The 13612-nt window shown below is 41.4% G+C and overlaps 1 protein-coding gene across 1 annotated transcript in view; it reads left to right on the forward strand.

The window, feature by feature from the left end:
• The first annotated feature begins 7434 nt into the window (after window positions 1-7434).
• The window catches only part of LOC100869679 (uncharacterized), a 136135-nt gene continuing 129957 nt past the window's right edge, over window positions 7435-13612 (forward strand). The window contains exon 1 of the mRNA XM_086905109.1: window positions 7435-7688. Coding sequence (XP_086761235.1) covers window positions 7622-7688 — 67 coding nt within the window. The 5' untranslated portion in view covers window positions 7435-7621. The remainder of the gene's footprint in view (window positions 7689-13612) is intronic.

Genomic DNA, 13612 nt, shown 5'->3' on the forward strand with positions numbered 1-13612 from the left:
GTGGAAAAAAAAAGTAACGATGTTACGAATCAGAGCGGAAGAGATTTCGGGCGGAAGACAAAGGTAAGAGAAGAAACGAGAGAGGATTGTGGAAATGGAAAGATCCGAGCATCGAAATGGAACAGAGAGAGAGAGAGAGAGAGAGAGAGAGGTAATTGGAAAGCGTGAAATATGATCGTGCTTCCACATCCAAAGTAAGGGAAAAATGAAAGGTGAGGGACGCGTTGAAATTAACCGATTTCGCGGAGGAGGAGAAACGAGAGAGGAGTGGAATTCCATTCCATAGGTGAATGTCGAAAAGGCATCATCGCGGAGTGATCGAGTAGAATAGAGTAGGCGACCCCGTTCAACTGTCACACGCAGCTGCATCGTCAATTGTCCCTCGAATCTTCGCGTTGGATCATCCGTCTAAATCGAAATTTCCAAACGAACCATCTCTTCTTGATGGGCGAAAAGATACAATGATGAAAAGATACGTGGATAATTCGCGATCGAAGAATTATCCCCTACCTTCGTTATTCGAAATTCGCCTCGATTCTTCCAAGCCACGTTTAATTATACGCGACAATAGGGATGGACGAGGAGAGAAGGTAGAAAGAGAGAGAGAGAGAAACGGGGATTAACGACGCGTAGGAATTTTTTTTACCGATCGGTCGAATCTTCGTAAAATTCCTAACGAACCGGTGGTAACGAAACTGTCGCGTCAGCTTGAACTCGTTCTACGCGTATGTTTTATGTTAACTCGACCTTCGGGACGATGGGAATGGAGGATGGGAAGGAAGAAAAAAAAAAGAGAGGAAACGGGGAGAGAGAATCGAAAACGAGGATTTTTCCATCCCATCCGCGATTGTGCTCCGAAAATTTGTTTGTTTGCCCGTTTTCGACAAATTTTAATCAACGACTCGCGCGGTAACGCGTTATTATTCAAATCGAAATTGCAGGACAAAGAAACCGATGGAATAATTCGATAACGGTTTACAAACGGTGTGTATCCTTTGAACATGGGGGAATGGAATTAATATCGGTTTAATTTTGTCACTGTTTCGCTCCGTTGGGTAAACAATTGTTCCGTAAATATCTGTTTTAACCGAGGAGGGGCGTGCCTCTCCTCTCGTCCACCGCGAACCACGTCCAAATCCCGTGTTTTAAATCGAAAAGCGATGGACACCGTCGTCGTACTGGATAAGATGTAACCACGAAAATTCACCTTCTTTCCTTCTCCCAAAAATCAACCAATCTCCGCTGGAGATGTTCCATCGATCAAAAGGCGCTGCTGATATTGGATTCTCCTGAGCGGTATCAATCGACCAGCGTCGACCAGAATTGAATGGAGAAATAAAGGATATATACATATATGTAGAGAGAGAGAGAGAGAGAGAGAGAGAGAGATACGCGTCAAGTCGCGGTTTAACTCTGTAGAGAAAGGAAGAAAAAGGATCGATCGTTTCTCTCTCCTTTTTTTTTCTCCTCCATCCAGTTAACCGACTCGCCATTATCTACCACCACTCCACTTTCCTCTCTCTCCTCGTAATCTCGCGACAAATCGAACTTATCGCTCGATCTCTGACCAACTTCTCGAGAAACATCTCCTCCCTTTCGATTTTTCACTCGGCCGGGCAAGAAATTCGTTTTTTCCTCCCAGGCTGAGATTATTCGAATAGTTCTCGTGCCGAGTTTCTTGCTGGTCGGATTGTTTCGAGGACAAAAGGACAGGGAGTCGTCAGTGGCCGGCCGAAATATGGAACTCGGAGCAAGAGTTTCATCTCTTCGATGGAATACTCCTCCTTCGAGTTTAAAATCGGAAGGGAGAAAGGAGCCAATGTAATTTTCACCGATATCCCGATATCCCGTGTCTCGATTTATTTGGGGATTCGCGTTTTTGCCAAGCTTCAATCGGAGGATTTCCTCGGGTTAACGATTTCCTCGCCGATACTCGGAAAAACAAGGAGGGTGGAGTCCCGTAATGGACTTTGCGGGTGTTAATTGCAACCGCCGCCTCGCCTAATGCCTCGAAACGTCCACAAATGGTCCCGAGACACCGCCAGTATGGTATCGAGACCTTCGTATGGACCGGCCACACCTTTTATCCACCTCTCTCGAGACCTCTCACCTTCCGCCTCTTTTTTCCTTCTCTATTTTCTCATACGAGCTCATCCCTCGCTTTTTCATACGAGACGCCCAATTAAAAAAAACGGATCCGGTTAAATGCTGATCTAATTAAACGAGACTTTGTTCTCGTTTCATGTGATGTTGTCGAAGGAGGGGCTGCGTGTAAAATTTTTAAAAAGCAGATATTTGGCGAGTATACATTTACAGAATAGAATATAATTCGTATAGCCACAACGTAAATTATATTTTCGTATATAGATGGATGTTTTTGATAAGAATTGAACAGGCGAAAAAATCAAAAAGTAATCGTCGTTGTTTCTTTTCATTATTGATTCACGTAACGGTTGTGGAAATTTTCTACATTTTTCTAAATTAACCTAAATTAAACGTATGGCATCTTGAATGAGTTAAAGATGTAAGAGAAGATTACTTCTTCTTATCTCGTTGTTTTGTGGTCACGCGATGGATGGACTCGATCGATAAGATTAGAATTCGCGTGACCGAGCCAACTAATCTCATCTCATCGGCAACTTATTACGAATTATACATTCCCGTATATAGCCGACCTGTGGCCAGTATAAGCTAATAGTGAATTACAGAACGAAATTTCACCGGGATGTTTATTATTATCTCGAACAAAATAAATAATTTCCATCCCTAGATATCATAGATATCTAACGCCGTGGTTTCCTTTCTTTCTCCTCCCTTTCTTCTTTCTCTTCTCTCCTCTCCGGCAAATAAAACAGAAACGGCGATCGCAAAATTCGAGAAATGACGCGACCCTTGACAATTTCATTAAGATCGCCGCGCATCCTTTTCCAGCGGGGCTCTCGTTAACGCCATCTCTCGAAATTGCTAGTCGCAATTGGGGTGGGGGGGAGGCGAGGCACGCTCGAGTAATTGCATCGTCGCCGGCATTGCGACAGACGTTCCGGTTCACTCTTTGAGCATCCCGAAGTTAGATGGGTCGTTAGTCGAAAGTAGAGTAACCGGAAGTTAGCTGACCCGGCAAGACAGCGATGCGGCTCAAACTTCCACTTCAGACAACACACCCTTTCTTTATTCCGCCGAAGAAACTTTCCTCCTCTCCCGTTTAACGCATCGTCGGATAACGGGGATCGTTCAAAGAGAGGGATGTATATTCTTGATCTCGGGAAATCTTTCGATCCCTGCTAATAACAACACCGATATCGACACCGATTATTCCATCCAACTTATTCAGGGAATGTTTTTGAATCAATGTCGAGAATCGTGGAGTGGATCGTCGTTTTCCAAGGAATGGAGGAATGAGGTTTCCTCGGATGAGGATATCTCGGGCAAGTTTTGCTAAATAGGCGTAAAACGCGAACCGGGAACAAGGTAAATAATTCATCAGGTATAAATGAGACGGTTTGCATAAAGAGAGTCATGATGCGTATTTAGCTCGGGTTCGAGAAACGCCCTCTTTCGTGCACGAAACGTCGCGCACGAAATTAAATTTTTGATTCGTACAAAGAGCGAATAAACGCGAGAAAGGAAGGAAGGAAGGAAGGAAGGAAGGAAGGAAGGAAGGAAGGATGGATGGGAACAACGAATAACGTGTATCCGAATATTTCGCCGAGTCCATTGAACACGGATGGACTGTTTTACGGAGAGCAAGGAGAGAGTAGTTATGGAAAGTGGCGAGCGAGCTTCAGGCGGGTAGAAACTTTTCTATTTAGTTCGAAAACTCTCCGCCAGAGGACGCTCCTTCCGGTTTCGTAGCTCCTTTGCATTTAATGAGGATTCGCTGAATATTCAGAAACACCGCGACGCGCGCTTTTATACACAAGTCCGGGTTTCCTTTTGTCGTGAAAAAAGAAAAATAGGAGCGAAAAAGGTTGGGGGAAAAAATTGGGTCGTCCCATCAATTTCTTAATTACCGTCTCTTCTAGCATTCTCTTTCTTCTCCTCTCCTTTTTTTTTTCTTTTTTGTTTCCTCTCTATGCTATTATCCCTCCGACGACAGAAATAGAAATAGAAAAAAAAAAGGAAAAAAAAGAGCGGAATATTAAATCCTGATGAGTCGGTCTCAACCGGACGATAAACGAGCTTAATTCCACGGCGCGAATGTCCTTTGTCCCCTCCCCCTTACCCTTCTCTTCCCTTTCCTTCCCTCCCACTCTCCTACTCCTGAGTCCCCTTCTTCTGTCGGAGCAAAAGATAAACGCGACAGAAGCGCCACCTAAGCTTATACATACCGTTTGCTTTCCAGTCTTACGCTCGGAGCGGAAATATTCGTCCCTGGCGTAACGGGGAACACGTTCCGAAAGTTGGACGGATCGTCCAGACATAGGGTTGGAATAAGCCGGAAGTTGTAGGTTGCAGGGCTGGGGCGCGATAGGAGAAGTTACGTAGCAGCAGGGAGAAGTAACTTCGTCCTGGCCTGGCCACCACCTCGTTTAACACACACACTCTGTGCGCGCGCGCGCGCGCGCTGATGTAAGTATAATTAGTTTCGTCCAATCCCCCCCCCTTCTTTGAGACCTGTCTCAACCTAAATATCTCAACTCGGTTTCTCCCCTTCATCTTTACTTCCTCCTCCGTTTCCTTCACATTCCCATTTTTGAACTTTTCCATCTGATAAGGGAAATTATTCGAATTATTATGTGCGCATCCCACTCAGTGACGATGATGGGCCATTAACTTTCGTTTCACTGAAACAAGCGTGTGAAAAATTGGAAAAGTAGTTATTCCTATTAATAAACGCTCGAATTCGATTTCGTTTACGGCGAAGAGAATCTCCCAAGAAGAGAGGCAACGTATTGAAACGCTTGAGAATAATCAAGCTTCGGATCTTGAACACGTTTAGCGTTGCAATCGGTAAGTAGTGTTGGTCAACGTTTCGCCAACCAGTGTGCATATGTTCGTATTATCGGTCAATTATTAACAACAATAAAAAGCTGGTGTTATACGATATACGTGTATATCGATGATAGATCTATTAATTAAATCATATCGTGAAGCGATGTAATTAAATAACGCGATATATATATATATATATATATATGGAATGCACTTGATTTTACGCGGACGCAATAATAACACAGCAAGGACGATAATTGGCACATGATTCTCGTTTACAATCTGCCCTGTGGTAACGCAACGGCCGACAACGTGAGTTCAAAATGCACGTTTACAATGTGGCTAATTACATATTGCATTACCAATTATATTCCTACTCGATCAATTATTGAAAGTCAATTTTTAATCGTTCCCCGGATTTGATATGAAATGAATTTTATATCGTTGGAAAGAAATCGTTTAAACGGTTGTTTAATTGGACACCGATCGATGAACGGAGATGGATAAATATTACGGGGCGATGAAACAATATTGAAGCTTTAACGGAAATGGTGGTAACTATTGCGGTTACGAAAATGATCAAACTATGGAAAGCCGACGAATTTCAATAAATTCTATTTACAACGATGCGCGAATGAAAATCCGACGGTTATTGTTTTGATTATAAACCGATTAAAACCGGGCGTCTATCCCCGTGTGATAGAATTAATTAATTATCCTCTAAAATAAAGTTATAGAGCAGTGAATTAATTTCATTCTCCTGTTTTCAATCGTATAAATCGAACACTCGATATGTATATATATATATCTGTTATTTTCTACAATAACAATAGCCAATCGAGAGGAGGTTACCGATAGAAAATCTATTTGGAAACAGATTTTATAGATTTATTTTTCCGAAGCAAAAAAAAAAAAAAAAAAAAGAAAAAAAGAAAAAGAAGAAAAAGAGAAAAACGATGTTTTTATCCCATCATTTTTATTTTTCGTGTCAACGCGAGATCGAAGCGTTATGTCATTCAAACGAGATTATAGAGAATCTGTCAAGAAAACTTGAATCGATCCTCTGAGAATAGAGCGTGGTAACCGTGTTCCAGCTTATATATAACGAATAAATTTTCAATTATATTTCAATTTAAGGAGAGAAGAAAATAAAGGAAGAAATTTTCTTCGATTTTTTTCGAATCTTTAACTCTCTTTCCCTCTCTCTCTCTCTCTCTCTCTCTCGATATAAAGTTTCTGTTCCCTTCTTGTATGTCCGATCTCTTATCTTTTTCTTGTCCACGAAGAAATAATAAATCAATGTTATTGCCTTTGTCGTGCGCGAAATATATCACGTTGGGAAGCGAGTCGTTTGCTTCTTTTATTTTCTTGTAGCGTATGAGCTGCCTGTCTGTCTTGTTCATACTCGTTCATCAATCCATTTTTCCCTCCCATCTTTCTCACTCTGCCATTTTGAATGTAGCGACCGTCCTCATCGTTTCGATATTAGTTCAGATTTCTTGCCTCGAATACTACGTCGTATCTACGTCGTAATTTATTAGGTCAAACGTACGATGTAAAGTATTACATCAAATTCATTTCTTTTTATTTGTTATTGTTTTTACGTCTAATTGTTTGATTCGAAAGAAAAAAATTTGAAAGAAAAATGATCAAAAGCAAACACATAGATAATCTAGCGAATTAGAGAAAAATTTGTTATTCGTATAACAAACACAGGGGAGGGGGGAGGGAGAAACTACGTGAAAAAAGGATCGATTTATACGTACGTATTTATATTTATATGTTCTGCTATTGAATCAATTTTTTATTCGAATAACAGTTTATTTCATATCGAGATACAATTTTATTTCACGTTAACCATTTTACAAGTTAATAGGAATTTACTTGCATTTGACGGGAAATGGCTATCTCATAAATAAAGAATAAAATTTCATTCGAACATTTGAAACACGTATACTAATGCAAATTTAAATCATGCTTATTCGAACAATTTTCATCTAACGTAAGCAGATTAACCTCTGAAAACGTGCATTCCTCGATCGAGATTGTGAGTTGGTATTAATGTAACGTTATATAAACTTTTCTCTTCCTGTGTTTTCGAAACGTTGGTTCGTGGAAAAATTACACTCGATATTCGCAAACGCGAACACGTTTTGCAGCGAAATTTTCCTTAATTTAATATCCGGTTAATAATTCGATTTCGAAACACAAAGCGGTATATATTAATCCTTTATTTGTTAATCAATTTGTAATTGTCTTTAATTAACCTCCTAATTTTAAAAGTTTATATTTTATGATGAAAATAGCGCCATCGATTGTTGAGAGCTGTAAGCAGTGACGCGATAGACCGTGCCAGTAGTTTCAGTAGAGAAAACACATAGTTGGTCGGACGAGGAAGAACTTATGCTCGTCGCGGGGCAAAGGAGGAAGCTGGAGAGGGAATTGCGATTGGTCGGAGTGGGGATCAGGTGGTGGGAGCACGCGACGCTACGGAGACCTGTCAGTACACGCTCGACCATCAAGCCTGTGAGTTCGCGCGACGTTTTTCTTCCGTTATCACTGTTCGTAATATTTCGTATTGTTCACGTGTGCGCGTGTATATTTTCTTGTTTCTGACACTTTTCTTCCGAGTGGCGATGAAGTGATCCACTTTCAACGTGCTACGAGCTGTATTCTTCTGTAAAGAAGCATGGATCGACGCGGTATCTTCTCCATTTCGATCTTTTGCTTGCTGATCGCTCTTACTGTCGCCACCGGTAAGTTACATTTTTATATTATATCGTTTCTTACGTATTCCTTATTTTTATGCGCGTATCGCGTAAAATTATCAAATTATTTAAAGTTTTTAAAGTAGTAGCAACAAAATAAATACACGATCGTTTTCGCGCAAAGAAGAATCAAGACTCGTTATAGAAGTAAATATTTTGAGGTTAGTTGGGTGGAAAATTAATTTGCGCGAAATAACGCGTCGTTTTTTGTAATCGTAACAATGGAAGATGCTTCGTATTTCATCGATAGAAATTTTGTTTGCGTTTCTAAGCATTGTGTTTGAAAATCTCGCTTTCGGAATATCGACCACGGATTTTAATGGCACAATTGTAAATTATTGCTTTTGCGCAAGCAAACATAATTCGTATTAACAATGATTTGTTTTAGTAGTTCAAACGAAACTCTTTTGAAACTTGCTCACTTAATACTATAACGTATTCGAATAACATTTTGTTCTCGTTAATTGTTCGCTGCGCAATTGCGTCGTTACAGTAAGAATATTTACGAGGGTGGTTGTATTTAACTGAAACAGTTATGTGTTTGCTGACTGAATACGGTATAGAAATACGGCCGAGTCTCGAAGGATAAACGTGACCTTGCGTCATATTGTACATAAGTCGGCTAACATAATGGAAATGCTCACTTTCAGAAGAAAATAAATAGAATGAAATATAATAACGATAATACGCTAACACGTAATATTTTAGAATGAATGAAACGTAAAATGTAGTATTCACGTTTTCGACGACTAAATGAAATCTTTGACAGGTATATTTATAACAATATTCAATTTTAAAATTACTTTCTATACATGATTCTGGCGTCGGTATATATCAATTATAAAATATATAAAATCGCGTGACAAGTAAATTTGCTAAAAATTTACATTTTAAAATTGAAAATTCTAGAAAAAAATATTTCATTATCAAAATTATTCGTACCGTCCGTTAATACGCGTTACAATACGCGTTTTAATTGCTTCGAAATTATCGATGCACTCGTTTTTTTTACGCGAAATCATTACATTTTTCAAACTGATCCGTATTAAGCGCACGATCGAGTATTCCCAGTTTGACCCATTAACTCGTAATACATGCGTACACTTCCATTTCCGCTCGGTCTCTTTCATTGTCGACTCGCGAGACGTAATTCGCTCGACGAAGAAGAGGCGAGCGGAGGCATACCAGACCGAGTCCTCTCCTCGCAACTTGGCCACAATCCCGCGGGAAAACTCGTGGTGCACGTGCACCCTTGACTCTCCTTCAACTCTTGCGTACACGCCGGATTTAACGAACCGACGCTGTTCAACCCTTACGTTCCAGATAATTATCGAGTCGTGGGGACAGGGACGGGGGAGGGGAGGGGGGGAGGGGAAAGTCTCGTAGTCGACACGTCTCGGGAAACCACTTCCGCCTTCGCCTTCTCCTCTAATTTTTATTTAACCTTTCGTGTTCGCCGATCGAGTGAATAAACGCGATTTTTAATTCGCGAATTAATTAATTTTTTTTTAAACACGATCGCGAAAACGTTTCAACGTTGAGACATTTTCAAGTTGTCCGCGCGAAACAGATTGGTAGGAAGGGGGAGAACGAGTGTACGCATTTTCGCCAAGTATTTAGACATCGTCAGAGTCTTCGTGAACAACAGGCCTCATTATCAGTCTCTCAAGTTGCCAGGCAAGGAGGGTCCTTCGTTAACCTCGGAAAGTAGCAGCGCGAAAGAGGGTTAGGATTTTCTCTATCGTCACGCGACCCGAAAATGCATCTTGCTTGTCCTCACCCGACGAGAGGAATAAATTTACATTTTTCTTAGCTTCTCCCGTACTCTCCTGTATTCTTCCACGCTACACCCTCAGGTTTGAAGAAGGATTAGAAGCGTCTCCAAGAACGGAACGGAAGAGTTCCATTTCGCATAAATCTTTCGAGGAGACAGACTTATATGGACGAGATTAGCAAATTCGGTCAATTAAATTCGTATTTATTCAACTCGCGTCGAGTCGCATCGTTGTAAATATCGCGAACGAAGCTCGGAAAGGCGGATCACGAGTTGCTGCAAGTTTTACTCGACAAGTTTGGCCAAGTTTGCCAATGAATTCTACGAGTTCTCTTGGTAGATATCCGGCTTGGAAACGGCTGAAATTTTTATATTTGCCAAGCAGCTCATAATTAAGGCAGATGTATCCACTCCTTGGGGCGGAGTTTGTCTCGATGTTTGACTTGGAAAATGGATTTCAAATGAGGGTGGTTTCCTTCCTTCCAGTTGGAGCAAGTTGAGATCGTTCGATCGAAGAGTTTACTTGTTGAATGCCTCGTCTCGGTTTGGCGAACAATGAGGCGTGGCGGAAAACGATCTCTTTTTTCTTTTTTTCCCCATCATCGATCAAAAGTGCAAAAAGTGATAATCCTCGAGAATCGAGGATCTCGAGGTCTTAAGAGATTCTTAGCCGTTTTTCCAGGATCCAGATAACACGGAAGCGAAAATAGTCGAAGAGAGTTTTTTTTTAAAAAGGATTTCGTTTAAAAGTGATTCCAAGAAAATAAATAGCCGGGGAGAAGAGTGTCATTTGGTGTTCTTCAGACACACTTCTCTCTCTCTCTCTCTCTCTCAAATTTGAAACTTAGGAAACAAAGAAAAACGTCGAGTAATCGAATCTGCTTGAACTCTTTATTCACTTATTATATAGAAAGTCAAAATTAACAAGTCGAATACTGAAAGATCGATCCGGCGATCGATTTCGAACACTGTTGGCGATTTTAAGAAGACTAGAGGAGCCTTTTAACTAGCGTTTTGTTAGCGCTTCAAGGAATCTTCGCACGGTGCTTGATCTGGTTTGCACGACAAGCGAATTTCCCCCTCGGAAGAATCGAAGATATCGATTAATCCTTTGCGCTCGAGGCCGGTTTCATAGCGGTTTTTGGTGAATCTCTTACTAATTTCTAACTTAAAATGATTAAACACGTTTTAATGTATCTTTACGAAGATAATTTCTTAAGTAATTTCTTAAGTCTTCGTAATTTTGCTTTGTACGAAATTTCATGCAACAATTGCCGGGATGCATTTTCACAATATGTCGTTTGACGTTATGCAGCTCTCCATTTAGGCGGATGTTTTCGGAGGACGAGAATTGCCGAACTAAGTGATTAAGCGGTTGATTTTATATAAAGTATATATGAATCTATCGAGCAAGTTTCAAAGTGAGGTGAGCGAGAGTCTCCGCAGAGGGTTAAGATTCTCCTATTAAGCCGGATATTGCTTTCCATCGCTCTCGCACGGACGAATCATTTCCTTTCTCTCTCGATACGACTTTTCTCGAGAAAAAGAGTGACACGCGTTTTCCGCGCGTCGATTAAAATTCGGCGGAAAGCCCGTCCGTTTTTCGTTGGTAAAAAAAAAAAAAAAAAAAAAAGAGGAAAAAATGATGGGCATAATGGAACGGTTGTCGATTGGACGATATCGGAATTGGTTAATTAAACGCGGTCGGGCAATTGATCCTTGTTGATCGGATATCGCTGTATTAAACGGACCATTTCGTAATCGATTTCAAAAATTCTCTGCTCTCTCATCCTTCCTCGAGCGAAATAAATCCATCCTTTTCGTGTCGATTAATCGTTGTATCATCAACCTTTGTTCCCTCTCTCCTTTGTTTGGGACGAAGTTTCTTGGCCTCGAAGTTTCCTCGCTTTTTTTCGATCACGACTTTGACAAAAAACGTACTTTCCACGACGGACAATACGTGGATATAATCGGTTTTGCGCTTCGTTTCGAGCGAGCCGCGTGGAAAAACGCGAGGGAAACGTTTCTCTCTCTCTCTCTTTTTTTCTGCCACGATCGATGCGAAATCTAGTAACTGCGGTTTAGTAAACGCGAAATTTGGAACGGGTCAGTTTCTGAACCCTTCGTGTGCATTCGGAAACGTGCTCCAACAACGCGTTCGCTTTTTGCTCTACCGTTTGTGACCCGGCTTTTCCGGCCCGCCGTCAAATTGCTCCAAAATCGAAATTGAAACTCTCGTCCATCTTTTCCTTTATTCGCTCGTCTAAGGATATATATTTTTATTTCGTGCCCAATCGACAGATTCGAACTCGATACTCGCACCGTTTGTGTGTTTCATTCGATAGTTATTGTCGTCCATTCAATGGGGATTGAAACGAAGTTTTTGCATAAAGAACCCCGACAACCATTCTCCTCTCCCCTTAAACGATCGAGCCAAACACATGTTATGGTTACTTTTTGGAAAAGTTGACGAGTTGTTCACCAAACAAACGAACACGTAGGTTGAAAGTGTAAAGAAAGAAGGGAAGGAGAAGAAGACTTCGTCGGGCAGAAGATGCGTAAATTGGACGATAACGTTTTACACGGCGACTGGTGACAAGACTGTGGTGTAAAAGAAACGAAGGGCGAGAGTCGTTAGAGGATAGAATTTTAAAGCGGGCGGGGATCGCGTCTTCAAGGCGGGAAAGTTTTCAAGAAAATTGGAAGCTCATAGCCCGGCAAACTGTTTCCTCCTCCTCCCCCCTCCCTCGTGTGAATTATCGGGATTAAACGTCGAAGTTGGGCAAAATTTATCGACGCCCACCAAAGAATAACCGAACGAGTTCCATGCTTGATTCATCCTCTCGTTTCTCCGCCTCGTTGATGCGAATTTATCGCGGTTACGCGCCTTATCGCAGCCACGCGCGCTTCCTCGAAAGAATCTTGTCCGAAACGAACGAGGATCCTTCCAATTCGTCGGAAGAATGATTCCGAAAAATTCTCGAGAACTTTCTGTTAATCTAAGGGGGCTTTTGATCTTCAGAATTAAACGAGTGATCGATTTCAAAAATCTCACCAGGATCACGAGTTAATAATCAAATTTATAATCGTAACTAACTATTTTTTCCCATAATTTCTTTTCCAATTGTCATTTCCTTCGCTTTCCTTGGATTTCGAATCGAAGTTTTCGAATCGACGAGGAAGATCCGCGAAACGAACGAAGCAAGGATTAATTTTTCGAGAAAAAGGTGAGACGAACGTACTTGCCTTGCTTGAACAAGTCCCCTTTCGCGAGGATTATAGCAGCCTCCTCCTATCCTTTGAGACGCCTCGTAGCGCGGCTGTTAATCCTCGAGCCGATGGAGACGCAGGGTAATAACGGAATGGAATTGGACGCAATTAGCGCGGGGCTTTCGAATATCGGAACCGCGTTAAGACCGGGGGAAAGATCCTGGTTTTAATCCCTCGAAGGTTGGAAGAGGTTCTCGAGAGACAACCGGATGTAAACCGGATCGGATGAAATTAGATTTGCAAAGTAGCGCGACGAAGCTCTCTCGATGAGGGAGGAGGAAGAAAAATTCGATCGGCTCGAGATGATTAATTCTTCCCCTCGATCGATCAGATCCCAGTGTAATTGGTTGATCGAGAAGAAGTAATTAGTTTTCGAGAAGGGATAATCGTCTAATCTAATCGATCGGAATATAGAGGAATATTCACCCGAAAAATCCATTTAATTGCAACTCTCAGATCGAACGTTCGATAATAATTCTGTGGTGTCGAAATCTCCGCAAAAAGATCTCCCTCGAAGACGGGGATTTCCTTTAATATAGGGATCGTTTAACGAAGAAAAAAAATAAATTAAAATTTTCGTGCTCGCTTCGTTAACCTTTATTCCCATCGGCGTTCGAGGTGTGTGCTCGCTCGCCAACAACCGCGATATCCATTCGCGTTTATTATACATTTTCGTGGAACGATCGCGCGAGAAAAGGAAAGGAACGTGTTCCGTGACAATTTCCATTTTTCCTTCCTTCTCCTCGATTCGAGAAAGCTTGTCCCACCCGGTAATTGTTTAATTTTATCTCGGCCATTTCGACAACATCTCGTTTATTAAGGCCTTAGATTCCTTAATCCCCTGTGTTAATTTTTCCTCCCAACCCTG

The sequence above is a fragment of the Apis florea genome, unplaced genomic scaffold (assembly GCF_048593485.1).
Source record: "Apis florea isolate Af1SG1 unplaced genomic scaffold, ASM4859348v1 contig_2350_pilon, whole genome shotgun sequence".
Taxonomy (NCBI): domain Eukaryota; kingdom Metazoa; phylum Arthropoda; class Insecta; order Hymenoptera; family Apidae; genus Apis; species Apis florea.